The 23,481-nt window shown below is 51.0% G+C and overlaps 1 protein-coding gene across 3 annotated transcripts; it reads left to right on the forward strand.

Annotated features, from left to right (window-relative positions):
• Positions 1-5,400: 5,400 nt before the first annotated feature.
• Positions 5,401-21,423, forward strand: ADAMTSL5 (ADAMTS like 5). 3 transcript variants are annotated; one of them, XM_043977537.1, is made up of 12 exons: positions 5,401-5,571; positions 12,469-12,538; positions 13,773-13,873; positions 14,283-14,343; positions 15,304-15,412; positions 15,797-15,924; positions 16,161-16,284; positions 17,056-17,142; positions 17,413-17,576; positions 19,207-19,417; positions 19,501-19,572; positions 20,193-21,423. In XM_043977537.1, exons 1-12 carry the CDS (start codon positions 5,513-5,515, stop codon positions 20,507-20,509), a joined length of 1,503 nt encoding a protein of 500 aa, XP_043833472.1. In that variant the 5' UTR covers positions 5,401-5,512; the 3' UTR covers positions 20,510-21,423. The 3 variants fall into 3 exon arrangements, with proteins under 3 accessions (XP_043833472.1, XP_043833487.1, XP_043833483.1); XM_043977552.1 differs by having other exon boundaries at positions 20,123-20,256; XM_043977548.1 differs by having other exon boundaries at positions 5,513-5,571; positions 13,770-13,873.
• Positions 21,424-23,481: the final 2,058 nt, after the last annotated feature.

The following is a 23,481-nucleotide window of genomic DNA, read 5'->3' on the forward strand; positions in this document are numbered from 1 at the left end:
GAACTTCAGCTCTGTGTATTCATATGATTATTTGTGACTGTGCCCATATGCATGTTATGTGTATGTGTGACTGTGCATATGAAGGTTGCCCTGAATGTGACAGGCATATGTTACTATGTGCATTTGCCTTTGTGTCCTCCATATATATAATATGTGCTCGTAAGTGTCCCTCCCCACTGGTTGTGGGCCTCAGTTTCCTCATCTGAGAAGTGGGTATGGTTAGGTGCTTGGTAAAGAGTAGGATCACTTGGGCTAGAGGGAGCCCTCTTCTCTTTTTCCTAGGGCTTTGAGATGTGCCCTGACACCCCATTCCCCGTGGGGGTGAGGGGATGGTGAGCCCTGAACCTTCAGATCCTCTGCTAGCCCCAGCCAGTGAGGATATTGGGAATGGCTGCTCATTCAGTCTCCAAGTGATACCTAGGAATATGCAGGGTTCCCATTCTGTGACTCAAAGCTAGGTTGCATGAAGGGTCAGCCGAGGGAGGGATGGAGAAACCTGCTCTGAAAGACTTCCCTGGGGCCCATGCTTATTATTTTATGCCAGAGAGGAAGGCAGGTCATTTCTTTCTTCCCTCAGCTTCCCCATCTGTCAAATGGGGACATTAACACTTACACTGTGAACATCATCGGGCTGCTTGTAAGGAAGATAAACCCTGGAGCCCTATAGAAGTGAAAGCTCACTATATCTGGAAGAGAGGGATTGGAAAGATGCCCATGGACTAAGCTAACTAGGCAGCTTGGTGACCTCGAATGGAAGACTGGGGTATGGACTTCAAGGGATCATAGATTTAGAACTGGGGGGAGGGACCTTAGAAGCTGTTTTGTCCAATCCCTCCATTTGGCAGTTGAGAAAACTGAGGCACAGAAAGGTTAAATGACTTCTAGGGTAATAACAGCTTGGAAAGTGTTCCCCTCAGGATTTGAATTCAAGTCTTCTTGACTCTAGCTCTAACATTCTATCCCATAAGCCACTTAACATCCTCTAAAGCCAGAGGACCTAGGTCTATCTACATTTGGGCTTTGATTACAAAGCTTCCTTTCTGGGCCTCTGTTTCCTTACCTGTAAAAGGAGGGCACCATACCAGATGATCCTCAGCTCTAAATCCTTTGACTGCCAGTGAGGTTATGGGGAACTGGGGAACCAATCAATGCTACCCCCTCCAGGTGGGATCAGCCTGATCCCGAGGAAGGCCTTCCTCATTTGGGGCAGAAGTTTGCAGAAAAGGGTATGCGTTGGGCAGCTAGGTGGTGCAGTGGATAGAGTATCAGTTTTGGAGTCAGGAGGACCTGAGTTTGAATCTGGCCTCAGACACTTACTAGCTGTGTGACCCTGGGCAAGTCACGTAACCTCATTGCCTAAAAAAAAAAAGAGAGAGAGAGAAATTGTATGTGTTGTCTCTTCCATAGCCACCCAGTGACTGCTTTTGTCTTTATTTTGAACGCAGTGCCCGGTATATAACAGATGCTTCACCACTCTGAACCTGCCCAACACCGTGGAGCACAGGCCTTCTCCTTAGCCCACTCCCTGATTTCCCTCCAGCTTTAGAACTGGAATTGGAGCTAGAAGAGGCTTTTGAGGTCACCTAGCTCAGCCCACTTATTTTACATACAGGGTTTGACCAAGGTTATGAAGCAAGTAAATGGTAGAATCCAAATTTTCAGAGAAATAAAAAGTAAAAGCCAATGATGCAATGGAGGATCCAGGGGCTGGGCACTTCCACGGATGGAAAAGACCAGTTTCCAACTTTACATAAGCTCCCAGAGTGATCTCAGTGGGTAAGCAGTGCCCCCTAATGGCTCTCAGGCCTACAATATTTGGGGACCACTGGTAGAGTTTCTGTCAACAGAGTTTGATCAAGTGGAGATTTTGGTGGGAAAAAGGTAGATAAGAAACACAGGATAGGTCGGGGGAACGGGGAGGGGGGGGAGGGAAGAGAGGCAAAAGGAGCTGGGAGGAGGGTCAAGGGCATCGTCTGAGAGCCCTCAGCTTTGCAGGGAAGCCAAAGCATTTTTACTCGTCCATACCCATTGTCCTCAGCAGCAATCCCCAACCCAGTGGGCAGGAACAGGGGAGGGGTGAATCTAGAGGTCTGGGTCTTCATTTTCTGCCATTTCTTTGCTCCTCTGTGACCATGGATGCGTCCTTTTATATCTCTGAGTTGTGACCTATCTATGAAATGAGGAAGTTGGACTAAATGAGGTCCTGTGTGTGTGTGTGTGTGTGTGTGTGTGTGTGTGTCTGTCTGTCTGTCTGTCTGTCTCTCTCTCTCTGTCTCTCTCTCTTTTTTTTTGTAAAGCGATGTGATTTAAGACCAGGAACTGACATTTACTATTGTGCCAATTGGCAAATCCCAACTTCCCTGAGCCTCAGTGTCCTCATCTGTAAAATGGGGATGATAATGGAACCTCCCTCACAGAATTGTTTTGAGGACCCAATGAGGAAATATATATATGTGTGTGTGTGTGTATGTATATATGTGTATATATGTATATGTATATATCTATATAATGGGCCTATAGCACCCCAGAATTTCTCTGGGGCACATCAAAGAACCTTCTCCTTGAGAAACTAGACAGATCGGACTGAGCTAGCTCCGGGATCCCCACCCTTCATTCTAGTTGAGATTAGGTATGGCTGCTTCCTTTGTGTCCTGAGGAGATGGCTTGAGAGATCTGCAGCCACCCCTCACCCAATTCCCCCAGCCACCACCAGTGGGGGATGGTCCTCCCTGACTAAAGGAATTTTCCACAGTCAGATGGTCACCCCCATCAGTCCTCTATAAAAGTACCTGCCAGGGGCAGCTAGATGGCACAGTGGATAGAGCACCGGCCCTGGAGTCAGGAGGACCTGAGTTCAAATCCGGTCTCAGACACTTGACACTTACTAGCTGTGTGACCCTGGGCAAGTCACTTAACCCCCATTCCCTGCCCCCCCCCCAAAAAAAGTACCTGCCAGTCTCCTGCTCGAGGAGATTGGTATCTCAGAGCCACTCTCTCTGTACCATGCCTTTCTCCCCATGAGAAATATAAGGATTTCTTTCATGGTTTCCCTTCCCTTCCCCTTCCCTTCCTCAGCCCCGAAATAAACTATTATCTTATTCTAACTGCTTTTGTGTGCAAGAGGGTGTAATTCTTTAAAGAGGAATTCCTAAGGACCCCAAACCCCTACCCCTTACCCATTACCCTATTTTCCCCATGACATATATATGACAGATGGTGTTACATAATGATTATTCTAAAGTCCCTGATATCTTGAGTCCTAAGGATTCCTTCCACCTGCCACCATCAGTAAGGTCCTCCCTAATTCTAGCATTCTTTGATTCCACTGACAAAGACAGCCCTAGAACCCGGGTGTCTGAGGTCCCAGGCCAGGGCCTGTTCTCACATCAGGACTGTGAGAGCAGGTGACTGCACACCCTCTCCCTCTGTCCCCTAAGGCTTCTCTCCTCAGTCCCTATTCCTAGGGGCTCCTGCTCAATTTCCTACTCAGCCCATCACCTTTCCTTCTTTAAGTCCCTTCAAAAGCCTTTTCCTTGCTTCCCGACTGTCCCTTCGTCTTGTATTTTCTTCCTCCCCTGTTGAATCCTCCTCCCTAAGGAGGCAGGGATGGGAGCCCTGGAGCAGAAGGAGAGGCACGGTTCAGGGTGAGCCTGGGGCCCCAGGGGACAGGAAAGGGGTTTGGGAAAGGGAGAGGGACCTACAAATTGTACAAGGGAGGGGTCCAAGAGAGTTCCGGGACAAGGACGGGGATCTGGAGCAGGAGAGGGAAGCTTAAGAGATGGTACTGGTGATCTAGGGCTAGGAGAGGGTTCCCCAATCTTCGAGGCCTCCTTCTACTACCCTGCAACCCCATGACGGCAGCGCCCTGGAACGCGCCTGTGACATGCGATCTCCTTGTTTACCCAGCCCCGGGGGAGGGCAAGGCTCCTAGCGTGGCTCCAGCCCGGGTCCCCAGCTCTCTCACGGCTGCTTCTTTCCCTCCTCTGACCCGCCCCCCTATCCCCCTATCCCCCGACCCCACCCCGACCCCTAGCGCTATTAGCTCAATGACCAGGGCTATTCCCGGCAGGGGTCGCTGTGTAGTGTTCCCTCCTCTCTGCAGTCTCCCACCCGCTCAGTTAACCCCTTTGTCTGCTGCTGGAAGCGGCATCCTGAGGTCCCCGGTCCTCCAGGGACACCCCTGGGCCGGAGTGTTGGGAGAGTCTACTTGCTTTGGCCTACCCGGTCCCTGTATTAAGACTGGGGACTCAGGTGTCCGAGGGCGGAGCAGGGGAGGTCTAGTAAGTAGCTGGTTGGGGTCAGGGGTTCAGCTCTGTGGACCCAGGTGTCCGGGGCATTCCTGGGGATGGGCAGAATGTCCGGAGGGGAGGACGTTGTAGGAAGGAGGACCTCTCGATAGAGCCAGTCAAGCTGGGCTTCTTGCTCTGGACCTCAGTTTCTCGATCTGTAAAACGAAGAGCCCAGACCACTCGACGATCTTCAGGGCCCTTTTTGCGGACCCTGAGCGCTCAGAGTTCCAGGAGCGGGGGCGAGCTTGGCCTCACCCTTCCCTTTCTCCTTCTCTCCTCCCCCCCTGGGAGCACCGCACCCCGCGCTCACATTTCCCGGGCCTGAGCAGGAGTAGCAGAAATAGCAACGCCCGGGGCGGGGTGGGGGGCGGTGAAGAGAAGAGGATGGAGATGGTAATGGGGCGGGGGGAGTGAAAATGAGATTGGAAGAAGGGAGGGGGAGGAGAGAAGAGGGGAGAGGCTCTGACGGCTCCTTCCTTCGCCCCGCCCCCTCCCCTCCCTTCCCGGGACAGTGGAGATACCCAAGGTCACTTTACGGCCCGGCAGACTGGGGCTCCAGGTCTCCTGGGGCCCCTACTGTGGCTCCGGCCCCTGGGAGGCGGGGCAGTCGGCGAGAATGAGTCCTCACCCTGCCCCCATGTCCCTCTGTTGTCCCCCTTCCCACCCACCCCAACCCACCCCACCCCTAGCTCCGGCTCTCGGGTTCCGGGAACCCAGAGAGAGCGAACTCCGAAGGGCAATCCGACCCCGCCCCTCCCCGCCCGGCCGAGCCGTTGGGGGAGGGGGTGGTCTTCTGGCTGAAGCTGCTCCCCCGCTGGGGGAGACCCCAGTGCCCACAGCGCCGCACCTGCCAGAGCAATCCCCTGCCCCAGAGCCCAGGAGAACGCACTCCTCCTTCCCACCTCCTCGACACCCCATATGTTTAACCCCTAAGATGCCTGGCAGCTCCGCTAAGCAGAGCCAAGAGTCCCACAGTCTCAAGATGAGCTTGGAGGGGTTAATGGGACCTGGGTGGGGTGGAAGGGGTGGGGGCCTAGGAGGGCGCGGGGCCCCGAAGGCGCCCCCGCCTCCCTCCTCCCGCCGGCCCGGGGTGGGAGGGGCCGCTGCTCGGGCAGCACCCCACAGTCCGCCAGTCCCGGCCAGGAGAACTTCTCAGAGACTTGGGCCAGGTTAGGGAGAGGTGGCCCACCCAGCTCCACGCGCGACCGCGCCCCCCTCCCCAGATGCCACCTCCCGCGGGGACCCACGAGGCTCGGGTTGAACACCCAACTGGGAAGCTCTGGTAAGTCCCTGGACTTTTTAAGGCCGCCCTCCCTCCTCCCACCAGGGAAAGATGGGGTTGGGGACCATTCCCCTTTCCCTTACCCCCAACAGTGTGCTGAACCCCGGCCCTCCCCACTCCCCCAAACTCCTTCCAAAAAAGCTTTGGGAAATAGCCTGTGTCCGCAAACTCTCCACGAAAAAAGGGGTGTCTAGGGAACTTCACAGCTGCGGGGGAGGTGGGGGGAGAGAAGGACTACAGAAGTTAGATCACAGAGTGGCTGAGCTGGAAAGGACTTTAAAAGAGAATGTCAGAGGTGAAAGGGATCTTTGAGGTCATTTAGCCCAACCTCCTCATCTTCAAGATGGGAAAATGAGGCTCAGATGGATGAAAAAGGGACTTGCTCAAAGTCACACATCTGCCTAGTGGAAGATTCCAAACTAGACCCAGGTCTCACCCCTCCAAGTTTTTTCTCTTAACAATATACAACCTATATCGGATTGCTAGCTGTCTTGGGGAGGGGGGAGGGAGAAAAAAATTGAAACTAGAAATCTTATAAAAACAAATGTTGGAAAATAATAAAATACTTTTATGAAACAATTAACTCTCTCCTCTCTAACCACCCCCCTAAAAATTGTGCTGGGAAGCAGGAAGAGGGTTAGATTAGGGATAGAGTGGCAGTTCCCCCTAATTTGTTCCTTCAGCTGGCTCAGGAACCAAACCTAAGCTTCCTGCTCCATCCCCCTCGTTTTTTTCCATCACCCACCTTTACTCTCCTTTTCTCTAAGCCCTTCCTTCCTAAACTATCAAAACCTTCCCTGAGGGGTCAGCCTATCCTCCTCTCTCCAGATTCCAGGTTAAACCCCTGGCCCCACCAGGGGATATCACCAGCATTTTCCTACAAGTTCTGAAACACTTTTAAAAACAACTAACTTCCCTTCCTTTTGGAGGAATTGGGATGGTGGGTTCTCTTATTCATCTAGAACCAGGAGGTTCTGAGGAGTAGGAACTTGGGACCAGAGGCACGAAAAGCAAGGAGAACCCAGGAATTCCCAGGCCAGTGTCTCTTTTGGCTAAAAGTCAGGCACCCAGCCAGGAGTATATATGGGTAATCTCTCCCTGCCCCTTCCCCCACTCCTCCTTCCAGAGTCTTGCCTCCCCTCCCCTGGGGATTCTCTGTGGGTGTTCAAATCGTCATACACCAATCCAAGCTCATTCCTCCCCTGGCCTCCCCTCCCCTACCCCCACCTTGGCCTGGCCCAAGGCTCGGTGGGTTATTTTTCCAAAGGATGCTTTCAGAGCCAAACTACCTTCTTTGCGTAGCTTCGGGGGATGTTAAGAGCTGGAAATGACCTTATTAAGAGGTCACCTAACTCCTTCTATTATAGCAGGCCCAACTGAGGCAGAGCGGGTGGAAGTGACTTAGTCCCCAGGGAGGCCAGGTCTCCTGAGGACAAAACCAGAGTTCTTTCCATTACACAACCCTGCCTCATTACTTCGAGATCCTTCCCACAATCAACAATCCCAGTCCCTGAGAGTCAGGACTGAGTCCATAGAAAAAGAGGAGAGAAGGGATGCCCCCGGGGCCTCCCATGTGTTAGGCCCAGTTGCTTGTGGATTTCTTAGGGGAGAGGGCAAGCCTGGTGCCACTTGCTCACTGTGTGACTTTGGACAAGTCACTTTCCATCTCGGGGACTCAGATTTCCCATCTGTCACATGACAGGATTGGACTCTAAGGTCCATGTGCTATGTTTCTGTGATCTGTTGGTGCCCTTGATAGCTGGGGTTTTTATGGTCATGTGGGGGGGGTGTTGGTGCTTACTGGGGAGTAGGATTGTAAGCATGGATACAATTTGGGGGGGGGAACATGGATGTAGCCCCCAGACCTAGTCCCGAGTTGCCCAAAGGAGCCCAGTGTGTGCTGCTAAGCTTGGGCAGGCACTGCCCACTGACCTCCCCATCAAGGGAGTCCTCCCCAATCCTGATTTCCCTCCCATCCAAGCATTCTCCCCACCAAGAGATTTAGGCAGCTGTTTATTTTCCTGCCCACATCAGATCCAGGACAGGCCTGTATTCAGAGATAAAGAGTTAAGGGGTGCTGGTATATGGGAGCCAGGAGGGGGTGGGAAGTATGGAGGGGGTCAGAGTGAGGATGAGGGTGTGGCTGATGAGGGCTAGGTGCTGCCCCCTTCCCCTAGGGGGACTGTTTGACAGATGAGAAAAATGAAGCAGGCTAGGAGACCTTTGTGAGTTCATGTAGTCAAAATCACAGATTGTATGGGGATGTTGATACCCAGGTCAGAGAACAAAAACCCTCTCTGTGTGTCAGGGGGGGCATTACTCTGGGGCTCCCCCAAGGCTCAAGTCCCTGTATATACTGCCCTGGAGCCCAGCCTCTCTTCTTTCTCAAACATCCTTCCTTGATCCTGCATTTACTGATCTCCCTACATCAAGTATCCCTTAGCTGAATGAAGATGGGGGCAATAATAATTGTTCCCATCCATATAGAACTTGAAAGTTTTCAAAGTGCTTTCCATACATGATCTCGCTTGGTCCTTGCAATAGCCATTATAGGAACCCTGTGAAGTAGGTGCTATTATTGTATCCATTTTTTTTTCATTAATTTTTTTTTTTAGTGAGGCAATTGGGGTTAAGTGACTTGCCCAGGGTCACACAGCTAGTAAGTGTTAAGTGTCTGAGGCCGGATTTGAACTCAGGTACTCCTGACTCCAGGGCCGGTGCTTTATCCACTGCGCCCCCTAGCCGCCCCCTATTGTATCCATTTTGCAGATGAGGAAACAGTCTCAGAGAGAAGAATAAGTGAATCGCCCTGCTAGTAAATGTATGAGGTAAACTTCAAACCCAGATGTTCCCAACTTCAAGTCTGGCAGATTGGGGGCAGGGATTTTCACTTTTGTTTTTGTAATTAATCAATCAGTAAACATTTATTAAGCACCTGCTAAGTACAGAGCACTGTGCTAAGCACTGGGGATACAAAAAGAGGCAAAAGAAAGCAATATAATGATGGAGACAATGTGCAAACAAATCTGTATGCAGGATCAACAGGAAATAATGAGTAGAGGAAAGGCACTGGAATTAAGAGGGGTTGGAGAAGGCTTCCTGTAGAATGTGGGACTTTAGTTGGGATTTAAAGGAAGCCAGGGAGGTCAGCAGTCCAGAGCAGAGGAGGAAGAGCATTCCAGGCATGGGGACAGCCAGAGAAGATGGCTACAGCCGAGAGATGGAATGTCTTGGTGCAATTCCTGCCCCACTGTAGATGCTTGATGAGTGTTTGTGAAATTAACCAGTTCCCAGGATCATCATAATCTTTCCCCTCTAGCCTCAGTTCATAGATGTTATAGCTGGGACTTTATAGAGAGAGACCAGCAAGACCCCCCCCCCCCGCTGCCACCCTACCCTTCTCATTTTGCTGATGGGGAAACTGAGCCTAGGAGAGGTAAAGTGACTCCCCCCATGGTCTTTCAGGTAGTACATACTGGAGCCATGATTTGAAGCTAGATCTCCTGACCAGGGACAGCGAGGTGGACAGAGCACCATGCCTGGAGTCAGGAAGCCCCAAATTCAAATCTGGTTTCAGACATATGCTAGCTATGACCCTGGGCAAGTCACTTAACCCCGTTGGCCTCAGTTTCTTCATCTGACAAATGAGCTGGAGATAACAAGCCACTCTAATGTCTTGGAAAACCCCAAATGGGTTCATGAAGAGTTGGACATAACTGAAAATGAGTGAACAACACAAGGGTTGCCCAGGGAACAGACAGGGAAGACTTGAACCCTGCAGTCAGTGTCGCATAGTGGGAAGAGTGCCGGATTTGGAGTCAATAGACTTTGGTCCAAATCCTAGCTCTGACATTTAATTATTTTTCATCTTTTTTTGGGGGGGGGAGGAGTTAAGTGACTTACCCAAGCTAGTAAATGTCTGAGGCCGGATTTGAACTCAGGTCCTCCTGACTCCAGGGCTGGGGCTCTATCCACTGCGCCACCTAGCTGCCCCTGCCATTTAATCTTGAAAAATGTGAGTTGGATTAGATGATTTCCTTCATCCCTAAATCTGTGATGCTGACTGAGGGTGGAAGGTGGCCCTCCAAACACCATGCCATGTCATCTGATTGTTCCTCCCAGTCTTGTCTCTTCTCACTTCAACCCCTCCTTTACCCAGCTGCTAACTTGACTTTTCAAAAGCTCTAGTCTATCCCTGCCACTCCCCTCCTCAATAAATGCCAGTGGCTCCTGATTATCTTTTGAATTCCTCTGGGTTTTTTGTTTGTTTTTTTTCCAGCGACAATGAGGATTAAGTGACTTGCCCAGGGTCACACAGCTAGAGTCAAGTGTCTGAGGCCGGATTTGAACTCAGGTCCTTCTGAATTCAGGACCAGTGCTTTATCCACTGTGCCACCTAGCTGCCCTGCTCCATTTGTTGTTGTTGTTGTTGTTGTTTTTGTGGGGCAATGGGGGGGTTAAGTGACTTGCCCAGGGTCACACAGCTAATAAGTGTCAAGTGTCTGAGGCCGGATTTGAACTCAGGTCCTCCTGAATCCAGGGCCAGTGCTTAATCCACTGTGCCACCTAGCCGCCCCTTTCCTCCGTTTGGTTTTTAAAGCCTCATCCTACCTGGCTCCAACCTACCATGCCAGCCAGAGAAGCCTTCTTTGCTATTTTGCTCTCGCATCACAATCCAGCTCCCACCTCTGGTCTTTTGCATACCCCATACCTGGAATGCCATCCTTCCTCACCCCTACCTCTTAGAATCTCTTATTTCCTTCAAAATTTCCACTTATGCATGACTACCACTAGGAAGTCCTTTCTGACAACATCTCCCAGCTGCTGATGCCTTCAGCCCTTAAATTACCTTATATTTCTTTTGTTTATACTACAGATGTATGATTGTTGTTTCCTCAAATAGAATTAAGCTTCTGGAGGGTAAGGACTGTGTCATTTTCATCTTTGTGTGCCCAGTGCCTGGCACATAGTAGACCCTTAGTAAAATGCTTGTTGAGAGTTGAAAGGAACCTTAGAACATAGAACAAAGATGGTCCATTGGGAGGGAGCATAGATCACAAAAGGAAAAACTCATTATTTATCAAGTACCTCCAAGAAATGTGTGGAGTACAGGCCAGGGATCGCTTTAGCTTCTTTCAACCGGAGGACCAGCCTAGCTAAGCCCAGAGCAGTCCATCACTGTCACGGCCATCTGATGAATTTTCCTGACTTGGCAGTTCTCAAAAATCATCTGCTGTCTTAAAGAGGGATTTTGGCTCATGCTGGGGAGGGAACGTACCCAGCCAAGGAAAGACAGATACTGGAAGTAGTTCTGAGGCACTCAGAGCTAGCTGGAAGAGGCCTCTGAGGTCATTTGGTTGTAGAATCACAGGTCAGAGCTGAAAGGGACCTCAGAGGGCAGTTAGTCCAAGGCCTAACTGAACAAGACTCCCATGTCCAGCAAGTGTCATTCAGACTCTCATGGCAGACCTCCAATGATAGGGAGCCCCCCTCCCCAGAAACAGATGCAGGAAAAGAGGAAGTGATTTTGCCAAGGCCATATAGAGAGTGAGTAGTGAATTAGGGGGTAGTCAGGTGGCACAGTGGATAGAGTGCCAGCCCTGGGGTCAGGAGGACCTGAGTTCAAATGTTGCTTCAGACACTTGACACTTTCTAACTATGTGACTCTGGGCAAGTCATTTAACCCCCATTGCCTCAAACATCCAAGGGCCTTCTCCAATCGTCCTGATCTATATCTTGCCACTGGACCCAGATGGCTCTGGAGGAGAGGGTGAGGCTGGTGATTTTGCACAGCCCTTCCTCCCTTAAGTCCAATTCACTGCAAGTCATGATATCACTCTGATGTCATGGTCCTCTTCCAGAATGAAGGACAAACAACAATAAGAAGTAGGGCCCTGGGCAAGTCACTTACCTCTGTTGGCCTCAGTTTCCTCATCTATAAAATGAGCTGGAGAAGAAAATGGCAAACCAACCCCAAATGGAGTCACAAAGAGCAGGTTGTGACCGAAATGAAACAACAACAACAAAAAAGCAGATTAGGAGATGGGGAAAAACAAGGGGATGATGGGAAAGTGCTGAACCTGAGTCGAAATCCTTCCCTAGATACTTTCTTATCGTGTAACTCAGGGCAAGTCAATTAACCTCAGTTAAGTCTCTCAGCCTCAGTTTCCTCATTAGTTAAATAGGGATAATTTTTTTCCAGGTCTGAATATGTTTATCTCTAGTCTATTACCTTTCTATTCAGAAAGCATGCTTCATCCTCTGTCATATGTAATTGTGATTATTGGCTGCATTGATCACAGAGTTCTTAAATTTTTCAATGTATTTTTCTTCTACAGTTTTTTTACAGTCATTGTATAAACTCTTCTCCTGCTTACTTTTCCTAGAATCAGTTCATATACATCTTCCAGGATTTCTGGGAATCTGTTTTCATGAATTTTTTAAATGTAATAAACATTTTTATTTATAGTTTTGAGTTCCAATTTTTATCTAAATAGGGATAATTTTAATGATTTTAATTTAAATTGGGCACCTACCTGCAGAGGCTTTTGTGAGGACCAGATGAGATATTATATGTAAGGTGCTTTGCCAACCTTAAAGTACTATATGCTAGGGGCAGCTAGGTGGCGCAGTGGATAGAGCACCAGCCCTGGATTCAGACACTTAACACTTACTAGCTGTGTGACCCTGGGCAAGTCACTTAACCCCAATTGCCCCACAAAAAAAATAATTAAAATGTTAATATGCTAACTAGTAGTAGTATTTTTTCCTCGATTATAGGTAAAGACAAACTTTAGCATTCATCTTTATATTATTAAGTTGGGAAGGTGAGCTGGATAGAGGATCCTTCTCCTGGCCCCTTGGGGCCCCCTAAACTCTGCCCTTTGCTACCCTTAGGGCCAGGCCTCGACCAGTCCTGCTCCTGATCTGGATATACCTATGCTGTGGTCTGGAAGGGAGGACTCAGGTAAAGGGAACATGCCTGAGTCTGACATCCTAGTTGTTCCAGAAGCCCCAGCCACCTCTCTGGTTATAGCTGCCTTGCTCTGGCCTAGTCCTCACCCATTCCAGGATCTGCTGCCCACCCCCCAAAGCCTCTAGTGGGAAAGGGACAGCAGAGGACAGCCCAGCTAGCTAGGGCTGTCCTGGGACTGCTTCAGGGTTTGAGGTCCCAGGGCACTTTCCTGAACTCTTTCCTACAATCCTCTCTGCTGCTTACTGGGATGGATGGAGCTCCTCCCTAGTGACTTTGTGAAGCTGTTTGAGGGTGGGGAGAATAGCAGCCTCCTATGCACGGAGCAGGATTCGTGTGTTACTGAGGGACCCCCTCACCCACAGACCCCAGTCTGGTGCTAAAGGAGGCAGGAGTGCGGGTAGAAGGGCTTTGTGGAGAGGGTCAGCTGCTGCATTTGGGGGAGGAGGCTCACTCTGTGTGTGTGTGTGTGTGTGTGTGTGTGTGTGTGTGTGTGTGTGTGTGTGTGTGTGTGCTTGCGCGCTTGCGCCTGCCTTGTTAATGTGGCGGGGATTTCTGCCAGAGGTTACAAGCTGGCCTTCTCTCTGTTTATGGGTCCTTTCCAGCCCTTAGAAACTCGGCCCCCGCATCTCCAACCTCTACCCTCCATGGAATTTGGCCCACGCAGTGGCCATGGGGAAGCAAGCCGGGGGTGGTCAGGGGCTCTTGTTAGAATCAGCATTTTTAGGGTCTTCTGAGAAGTGTGTGGGGGGCCAGTGTCCTCTTTGCAACCTCCCTCACAGCCAAAATTTTACTGGGCCCTGAGGAGCCCTCCCTCCTCACCTCACCTCCTCACATCCTACCAGTCTCTAGGGCCCCTCCCTAGATCATTTTCCCTACTTGTCCCACCCCTTAAGAAAATTACACACACTCCCCTTTCCTCTTTAGGGCCAGCTTCCCTGGGGCCCGGGGCTGAAGCTGGTTGAACAGGCCAGGGCTGGACGGCACCCAGCAGCCTGGAGCTGCTTCCCAGGAGCTGGGGAAGCTCCCCATTGCTGCCCACTTCCCCTTAGGGCAGAGGAAGTGGTTGGGGTTGGGCCATGTTGACTGAGGGAGGGGTCTCCCCTAGGGGGACAGGGCCTCTGGGGACCTTCTTACCTCCTTTCCTGACTCCACCCCATAAAGGGGTGCCTGTAGGCTGGGAGCTGAGACTACCTGGTCCATCTAACAGTCATCTTCCTCCAAGTAGGGAAGGTCTGGGTCCAGTGAGTGGACATCCTGGGGGGCCTGGAGCAGCTGCTCCAGCACTTGCGGGCAGGGGGCCTCGGTGCGCAACCGGAGATGCATGCGGTGAGACCCTCAGGAAGATGGGGAAGGGAGAGCCAAGGAGGAGTGCTCCCCATGGGAGGCCTGGGAAAGGATGGGAGCTTGGAGAATTGGGTCTTCCCAAGTAGCTCTGCATCTCCTTCAGTGGGGTGGGGGCACCTGAGACATTTGCCCTCCCCTCCAACTCCACCTCCCCCAGGGCTTAGGATGAGAAGGCAAGGATTGATGGGGGTGGGGGGTGTCAGGGCAGGCCTGGGCACTGAGCACCCCCACGCCCCATCCCGGGCACAGCCCTTTAATCCCGTTGGAATGCGGGGTTAGGCTGGGAGCGATGTATGCAGGAAGTGAGGGGGAGGGTGTTATAGGGCAGGCACTGCTGCTTCTTTCCTGACAGCCTTTGACCCCCCCAAACCCCACTCCAATCTGCCTGCAGGATTTCCCGGGAACATGCCTGCGGGGGAGACTCTCATCAGTACCGCCTTTGCAGGCTCCCTGTGAGTCCCCCTCTCTCCCAAAGCCTCCAGCTACCTCCAATTCCAAGATGACACCCTGTGCCTCCCTCCAGCTCATCAACCCCGCCCAGATAGGGTTCCCCAAGAGAAGAAGTCTGCTCCACAGTGGAGAGGGCCCAGCTCTCCTGGTCTGTTACATGACTTGAGGCAAACAGGACACCTCATTTTCTGCCCTTGACTCTCCTGTAAAATGAGGGAGGTGCTGCCTGATGATCCCTCCCAGCTCTGACATTCTATTTTTAATGGCTCTTCCCTCTACAGCCCCTCCCCATCCCCTCCAGCCCCCTCCAGGGACACCACACACTCCATCTACTCTCTGTAGGAAGATTCTATGCTGAGGCTCCTCCTACCAATTACAGCTCCAAGTGTGTTTTGCAAACATCTCACACACATCCTCGAAATACTCTTTGTCCCTGTAAACCATCTCCTTCATTGCTTATTTTTCCCCTATTTAAAAAGATTATACTTTAACATTCAGTTTTTTAAAATGTGGCCCCTCCCCCACCTCTCGAGAAGGCCAGCAATATATCAATTATACATGTGAAGTCATGCAAAACAGCCCCTTCTTGCTTCCTTCCAGCACCGCAGTATTCCATCGTATTCACATAACTTGCTCAGTTATTCCCGAATTGATGGGCGTCCCCTCAATTTCCAGTTCCTTAAAGGATACACTTTTCTCCAGATTTCTTTTAGTGTTGCCTACAAGCCCTCTTCTTCCCCCCTTCCCTTGAGTCTCTCGGTGCCATTGGTGAAGTTCTTGCCCACCATCCATTCCTGATCCCCTCAACTTCCCTTTCCACAGTTCTCTTTGGAAGCATCCTCTTTCCCTAGTTCCCCAGTGCCAACCCTTCCCCCTTCTCCCCAGCAGGCTCTGACCTTTCAGCCCAAGGGCACTCCCCTCTCTTCCCTGTGACAGCCTTCCCTCCCTGCTTTGCTTGGCAGGAATGCCCCTCTGGTGCCATGCCCTTCAGGGAGTTGCAGTGTGCCCTCTACAACAGCAGGCCTGTTCTGGGTGACCAGGCCATCTACCAGTGGGTTCCTTTCTATGGAGGTGAGTGGTTGTGCCCAAGACTAGGACACTGGTACCTCCTTGCTCCCAGAGCCTCACTGCCCAGGGAACTTAGGGCGGGCTACCCAAGTCTGGGAGTGGGTAACTGAGTAACCATCCGGAACTTTGGAATGAAGACAGGAGCAACCTGGCCCTGCCCTCAGGGAGACTTCAGTCTGAAGGGAGCTCTGGTTATGTCCTCCACTCCTAAGAATTGGGAAGGGAATTTGTGAAGCTGATTCATACCTGGCTTCAGCCTGTGACCTCGGCCTTATTGATAAGGGGATATGGAATGATAGAGCAGACTAGAGAGAACTTCTTGGGAAGGGTATTTGGGAAGATGCAGTTAGGGGTCTTCTCCCCACCTTTCATCCTCTTCTCTGCCAGCTCCCAACTTGTGTGACCTGAACTGCTTGGCGGAGGGCCATACTTTCTACTACACCTTTGGACGAGTGCTGGATGGGACCCCCTGCAGCCCAGACTCTGAGGGGCTTTGTATCAATGGCCGATGCCTTGTGAGAGTCTCTTTCCCCAACTCAGCCTGGCCTCTGCCACAAATGCCCAGGGAGCCTTTTTGGCCTTCAGTACTGACCCCTGCAGGGGGAAGTGGAGGGGTGGGGCGGGCTGTGTCCTGGGATGGGCACAATGAGGGCAGGGCGGGAGGGGTTATCTCTGAAATCCCTAGCCTTGTGGGGCACAAAAGGAAGGGGCATCCCTGAGCTAGGTTTCCTTCACTACCTATGTCTCCCAGACCGCAGGCTGTGATGGGGTCCTGGGCTCCGGGACCCATGAGGACCACTGTGGGCAATGTGGCGGCAGGAACAACTCTTGTCTCTTCGTTCAGCGAGTCTTCAGTGAGGCCACCCTACCCTCTGGTGACTGCCCCCTGCAGGGGTGACTCCTTCCATTCTGGGCTCCCAAATTGCCTCTTTTTTCCCTTATATGCTCCTTGCTGACCTAGGCTTTACATGACCCAGAGTTCCCAGACCTGTGCCCATCCCATCTGTCCCTTCTAGCTTCTGGAACATAGAATATCAGAGCTGGAAAAAGTCCTTTAGGCGTAGTGTGTCAGAGTCCAAAGGATTAGAGATTTCAGATTAGAAGGGACCTTATCTAATTGAACCTCTTTAATTGACAGATGGGGAAACTGAGGCCTTAGAACATTGGGTGTCAGAGCTAGGAGAGACCTTCAGACACAGAACAGAAAATTTCCGAGCGAAGGACAAAGTTAGAAGGGACCTTGGAACATAGAATGTCAGAGGGGCAGGAGGGGACTATGGGATATAAAAATGTCACAGCTGGATGAAGGGACTTTAGAAACGGGATGTCAGAGCTGAGGGACCATCAGATTCACCTCCTCCATTTGATAGAAAATGAATGAAAGCCCTGCTGGGAGAGGAAGCTCAAATAGTGAGTGACAGTCACGACTTAATGGCCAGGACAGAGTTCTTCCCATTGCACACTTTATCCACATGCAGGCTCCCTCGTGCACTTGCACACACAAGCTTGTGTGACCCATGCACCAATGTGTAGGCCCCTATACCTGGGACCCTGAATGCAAGTGTACTCATGGCTTTTGAGGGAGAGCAGCAAGGTCAAGGCTTTGAGGCTCATTTGCCTTCCCCCGTCTCCATGTTTCCTACTAGGTCAATCATATGGCTACTGGAATGTGACCCTTATTCCCATTGGTGCCCGGCACATCAGAGTCACTGACCGGAGCCGCAATTATCTGGGTGAGAGCCAGGAGTGCCTCCCACTTGCTGGAGCCTGGGGATTCCCGACCCTGCTGGGGTGGAGGGTAAAGAGAAAGTCTGGGAGTATTACCTCCTCGGGTGGGGTGGGGCTCTCCATAATTGACAGGGACTCCCAGGAAGCAGACTTGGCCCAGAGTCTAGGGCTAAACTAACCCCATTCCCTCCCTCTGGCCTCCTAGCATCCTACTGGAGGTGGGAAACTTGGTTCTAGCAAACTCCTTGAACTCTTTTCCCTCCCCTGCCACCCAGCACTAATGGGCAACGATGGGCGCTATGTCTTCAATGGGGACTGGGCCATTGACTGGCCAGGGACCTTCCAGGTGGCTGGGACCCAGGTTCACTATAGCAGAACCAATGACCGCGATGAGAGTCTGTGGGCAGCTGGGCCCACAGGTGAAGACCTCCACTTGCAGGTGATTGCAAATCTGGGGTGAGGGGTAGAAACCAATCCTGGGAAGTTATTTGTGGGCTACTATAGACTCACCACAGGCTCTAATGAAAGATGCCACTATTGTGGGTCAGCTGAAATCTTGTAGGAGGCAGTGGATAATCATAAAAACAACCTTAGATTTGGAATTGGGAGATCTGTTTAATACCTGCCTCCTCCACTTACTGTGTGGTCTTTGAAAAACTACTTCAGTTCCCTCATCGGCAAAATGGGGACAATAATACTTCCACTCCTTCCCTCCCAGGATGGTTGCATTTTCTGCGAGATAAATAAATGTTGTCCTGGACTTGAAACCATTTGTTACCTTGAGTGCTTGTGTGGGAGCTAGGGGCTTTGTTACTTACATTTGTCAGAAATCCAGGCAGGCAGTCACCTAATAATGATTTTTCTTTTTCTTTTTAATTTTAGTGAGGCAATTGGGGTTAAGTGACTTGCCCAGGGTCACACAGCTAGTAAGTGTTAAGTGTCTGAGGCCGGATTTGAACTCAGGAACTCCTGACTCCAGGGCGGTGCTCTATCCACTGTGCCACCTAGCTGCCCCACCTAATAATGATTAAGCACCTACTAGCTATATGCTAGTCACTGTTTTGAGCTGAGGCTACAGACAGAAGACAGCCGCTTTTCTCAAGGAGTGTAGTCTAATGGCAGGAGCTATATATTGAATATATTCAAAGACTTAGCAATATCTTGGTGGGGCATAATCAGCTGAAGAGAATATGACCATTTAGGGAGATACTTTGTGAGACCCTTTGGGACCCTGGATTAAATCCTCTGCTTCAATTTCCTTACCTATAAAATGGGAGGTGAGGGCAGCTAGGTGGCACAGTAGATAAAGCACAGGCCCTGGATTCAGGAGGACCTAAGTTCAAATCCAGCCTCAGACACTTGACACTTACTAGCTGTGTGACCTTGGGCAAGTCACTTAACCCTCATTGCCCTGCCCCCCCAAAAAACCCAAAACAATTACTTGCCTTAAAATGGGGGTGATTCTTCTACTTTCCTTCTCAAATCTTAAAGTTCTATTGAAATTTGCTGGTTTGGGGCGGCCTCACAGCCAGAACCACTCTGGAAGGCAGGACAGGGGATCTTATATCCAGTTAACTGCTGAGGGGACTGAAGCTCAGAGAATTCTCTAGGTCTGGCCAGCCAGCAAGTGTTGAAAGTTTGGATTCAAGCCCAGGCCTTTAATCTGCTTCTCAGGAATGGAATTTACAAACCATGTAGCCCTACCTCTTCATTGGACAGATGGGGAAACAAGCCCAGAAAACCCAAGATCACACAGTGATTAATGGAAGTTAGGACTTGAACCCAGGATTCAGCTCTGACTCCTAGACCAGGGGCTCTCTCCATGGTGCTGACCTTGAATCAGCTAGAACATGGGATCCTTGGGAGCTGGGACTGTTTTCTCTTTCTTTGTAACATGATTGTATAGTATGATCCCAGGTCATAGAATGTTTGTTCGTTGATTGATTTGGTCAAAAGTGGGGAATAGTGATGATCTGGGGAGGAAACAGCCGGGAAACTGCCCCCAGAGTGAAGAGGCTGGTGCTCGGGAGAAGGTATAAATGGGAATCTGAGCCTCTCTGCTCCCCTAGGTTCTCTACCAAGAGCCCAATCCAGGCATTGAGTTTGAGTTCTGGCTGCCAAGGGATGCCTATTATACCCTTCAGAGCCACAGGAGTCCTCTAAGGCAGCCACAGACTCGGGAGGTTGAGGTGGGGCCCCAGGAGGCTGCCCCAGCCTGGACTGGGCCAGGCCCCTCCTCTCCAAGATTCTCCCCACATCAGGAGCAGCCCATTGAAACAGGTGGGTCTCCCTTTCCCCTGAATAGGAGAGAAGGGAAGCCCCTCTTTGACCCCTCCCCCCAACTACTTCATTGCCATCTGTAGAGACCTGCCAGCCATGTCCAGGTGCCAAGGGACGGACCCAGCGTCTGCTTCATTACTGCCGGAGCGACTTTGGTAAGATCTCCCCCTCCCTCTACTTCCTATTCCCACCCCAACTACCCTCTCTCCTTTCACCTTGAGGTTTGGGGCCCCTGGATTAAAAGATCCCATAGGCTTTATGGCTGAAAGGGACCTTAGACATCAGCTAGTTCAACCCCTTTTATTATACAGAAGAAAACAAGGTTAAAGTTAACTTGCCCCAGGTCACACAAGGAGTGAGCAGAGATTTGAACCCAAATACCGATTCAAAATTTAGTGGTCTCTCTTGCATCAAACTGTCTCCTATTCCACCCCTTTGCTGCCCAAAGATCAGCCTTGGACTAGGAGTCAGGAGAACTGGGTTCTAATTCTAGTCATGCCACTGGGTTCACTGTGTGACCCTGGGACAAAAATCCCACCCCAGGTGTCAGTTTCCCCTTCTGTAAAATGAAGGGCTTGGGCTGGGGAATGCATCAGGTTGAAAATATTCTAAATGAGTGGAAGGAGCCCCTGTCCTGGGTGCTTTCTATCCTTGTCTCTGCTGCTGACTTGCTGGGTTACCCTGAGTCCTCTTGCCTTCTCTAAGTCTCAACAAATAAGGAGGCTGGATAAACTTCTCTCCCAGTTCCTGAGTGTGCAATTGCTGATACCCACAGTATTCCGGGCCCGGGTCCTGGCACGGCTCCGAGTGGGTGAAGAGACCCGCTATGACATTCAGGTGCAACACACTTACAAGAATTGGACCCCACTAGAGCGAAGGGAGTTTCTCTGGGCCCCCGGGGCCTGTCCCTGCCCCTTGTTGGTCCCTCGAGCAGAGTACCTGGTGGCTGCCCAGCGACACATCAACTACGAGGGGACCCTGGACCGGCTGCTGCTGCCCCATGCTGGCTATGCCCGGCCCTGGACTCCCAAAGAAGATGCCCGCATCCAAGAGGTGGCCAAGCATTGTCCCCAGACCCCACCACCAGGCTGAGGCTACCTGCCTGACCTCTGGAGAGGGCCACACCCAGCCCACTGGACTAGAGTCCCAGATCCATTCCACAGTAATGCTGGCCAGGATGGGAGCGCTCCAGGGGAATCCTTCTGGGCCATGGGCAGAGAGGAGCCATATTGGCTTCCCCATTCTGCCCTTGTGCCCAACCTTTGGAAGGAGGCAGGAACTATGGGGACCAGGACTGGCCTTTGCTTGTCCCATGGTCTCCCTCTGGACCCTGAGTTTTTCTCCTCCAGCCTTCTAGCTTGCAGGGTTCCAGATGGACACACACACACACACACACACACACACACACACACACACACTCCCTCTCCCTCCCCCAGGCACATATTCACATGGCACAATACATTGAAACAATTTGGATGTGGCACGATGCAGGTCAAAGCACAGGCACAAGGCATCCAAATGCAAGCAACGCTCCGTTTTCAATCATTCATTGAACAGACACTTTTTAAGTACCTACTATATATGAGGAAGGGTCTCTGATAGGGTCGGGGATGAATACACAGACCCCCTGCTCCATAGGAGCCTACAATCCAATAGGGATAAAGATATTTACACCATTTTGACAAGGGAGAATGAGATCATGGCAAAGGAGAGAGTGAACCAGGCAAAGTGCCAGGAAAAATCAGAGGTCATCTTGACCTGGGGCATTAGGGAAGGACTCTGGGAGTAGATACCACCTGGGCTGGGCCTTCAAGATTTTAACAGACAGAAACCCAGTGGAGCAAAGGAAGCCCCTCTAGGAATGGCAGACAGTGTGAACTGAGGCGGAGCTGGGAGAGGGCAGGGTGACAAGGCTCAGAGACTCCAACAAGAATGGGGAGTCATCCAGATTGGATAGAACAGTCTATAACAACTGGCAAAGGTTGGAGCCAGGTTTTTTTTTGGTGGGGGGCAAATGAGGGGCCCTTTTGAGAAGGAGTGACTGGAGTCAACAAGACTGCCTTAGGTGAAATGTGAGGTTGAGCCAGGATAATTTGAAAGGGAGGAGAGGATATAACTGCTTTAGGAGATAGACTCAGATATAATCATTAATGTAGGACAGAAATGAAACACATGCCTTGGCAGTACAAATGTTACTGGGGTCTATAGCACATAAGTGGTGTGTTTTTTTTTATAAAGATATTAATTTTGAGTCCCAAATTCTCTCTGGTTCCTCCCCCACTCATTGGCAAGGGATGATTCACGTGAAGTCACATAGCACTGAAATCTTAAGACCTGTTGAAATCCTGCCCATCCTTTAAAAGCCAACTCGAGTGCCAACTTCTCTGGGAAACCTTCCTTGATTCTCTTCCCTCCTCCTCAGACTTCTCATTGTCTTCCACCTCTCTGAGGCACTTCTCAGGGGATGTTATGATATGCCAGAGTTGGTTGTCATGGCTCATCCTCAGCCATGCTGTGAGCTCAATGATTGTGGGGACCTCACCGAATGTCCACCAACTCTCTCCCTCAATGCCAATATTTGGGGAGGGGGACAAATAGGACCTGACACCACTCTTAAGTATCTCATTTGGGCTGTCATATGGAAGAAAGGGTTAGTCCCAGTGGGTAGAAGTAGGGGCAAGGGATGGAAGCTGGAAGAGAGGAGAGTACGAGGCAACCTGGGTTCAGATTCTACCTTTGACACTTACTATGTGATGTCACATAGCCTCAGGCGACTCCCTATGGAACACTTCTCTAATATTTAGAAGTGACCAGATAGCCCTTCCTCCAGAGACTCTTGTGACTGTCAGAATGAGTGGAATGAACCCCGACACATGCCAGCAACAGGCCTGCAAAGGGAGGCTCTCCCATTGAAGGGGAAAGGGAAGAAGCATTTATAGTGACCTCGGGGGCAGCTAGGTGGCACAGTAGATAAAGCACTGGCCCTGGATTCAGAAGGACCTCAGTCCAAATCTGGTCTCAGATATTTGACACTTACTAGCTGTGTGACCCTGGGCAAGTCACTTAAATCTCATTGCCCTGCTCAAAAATAAATAAAGAAAGAAATAATATAGTGACCTCTGTGTGCCAGGCAATGTGCCTAGTGCTCATTTGATCCTCACAACCACCATGGGATGTAGGGGCTATTATCACCATTTTGCAGTCGAGTAAACTGAGGCTAAGGTTTGTGACTTGCCATGGGTCACACAGCTAATGTCTGAGGCCACATTTGAACTCAGGTCTTCCTGACTCCAGGCCCAGCTATCCACCTAAGTGCCTCCAGGAGGCAGGAAGTCTCACACATTATACTTAATCAGATTCCCCCAATCCATATGGTTACCCTTGTTGGAAAGGCCCAGATCTCCCATTCTCCTTTTGAACCTGGCCCGTAGCCTGGCATTTATTTTTCCACAATACATGGCTTCTCTCTAAGTTTCCAGCCCGTCCCTTCCCATACACACCCTCTTCCCTTCTCTCCATGCCACACTCACAGCCATATGCAGCTATATCTGGGGAGGAGTCCATTCTAGATACCGAGACATCTGGATGCCCTTGTTGGGGAGGGGAGGGGAGGGGAGGGGGGGGAAGGATGAGCCGGCAAAGACTTTCCTGCACAGGGGAGGATTAATTAAGTTTGGAGAGGAGGGGTGAGAGAGTTCCCTCCACCCATTTTGTATGAACCACTTAAAAAAAAAATCAGATGTATGGGATTATTTATGTTTGGGTTATTCCAAGCTCCCCTCCCTTAGCATGGAACAAATTGTCATCCTCTTCCCAAAGATGGTCTCTAGGGAGTGGATGAGGTGGGGCCCCGGGCCAGGGGGAGAGCCAGGAACTGCCTCACCAGGCAGGCAGCCGTGGCCATCTCTTGCCCAAACATCAACCCCGCCTCCTTCCCGGCTGTGGCCATAGCCTGAACTGGACAGCCAGAGCTCCCTCCTAAGGCACGGGCAGAAAGGGCACCATAGGACAGCAGCATGCACTCCACTCCCACATCCTGTTCTCTGCCTTGACGGAGTCATTCC

The sequence above is a fragment of the Dromiciops gliroides genome, chromosome 1, assembly GCF_019393635.1.
Source record: "Dromiciops gliroides isolate mDroGli1 chromosome 1, mDroGli1.pri, whole genome shotgun sequence".
Lineage (NCBI taxonomy): Eukaryota > Metazoa > Chordata > Mammalia > Microbiotheria > Microbiotheriidae > Dromiciops > Dromiciops gliroides.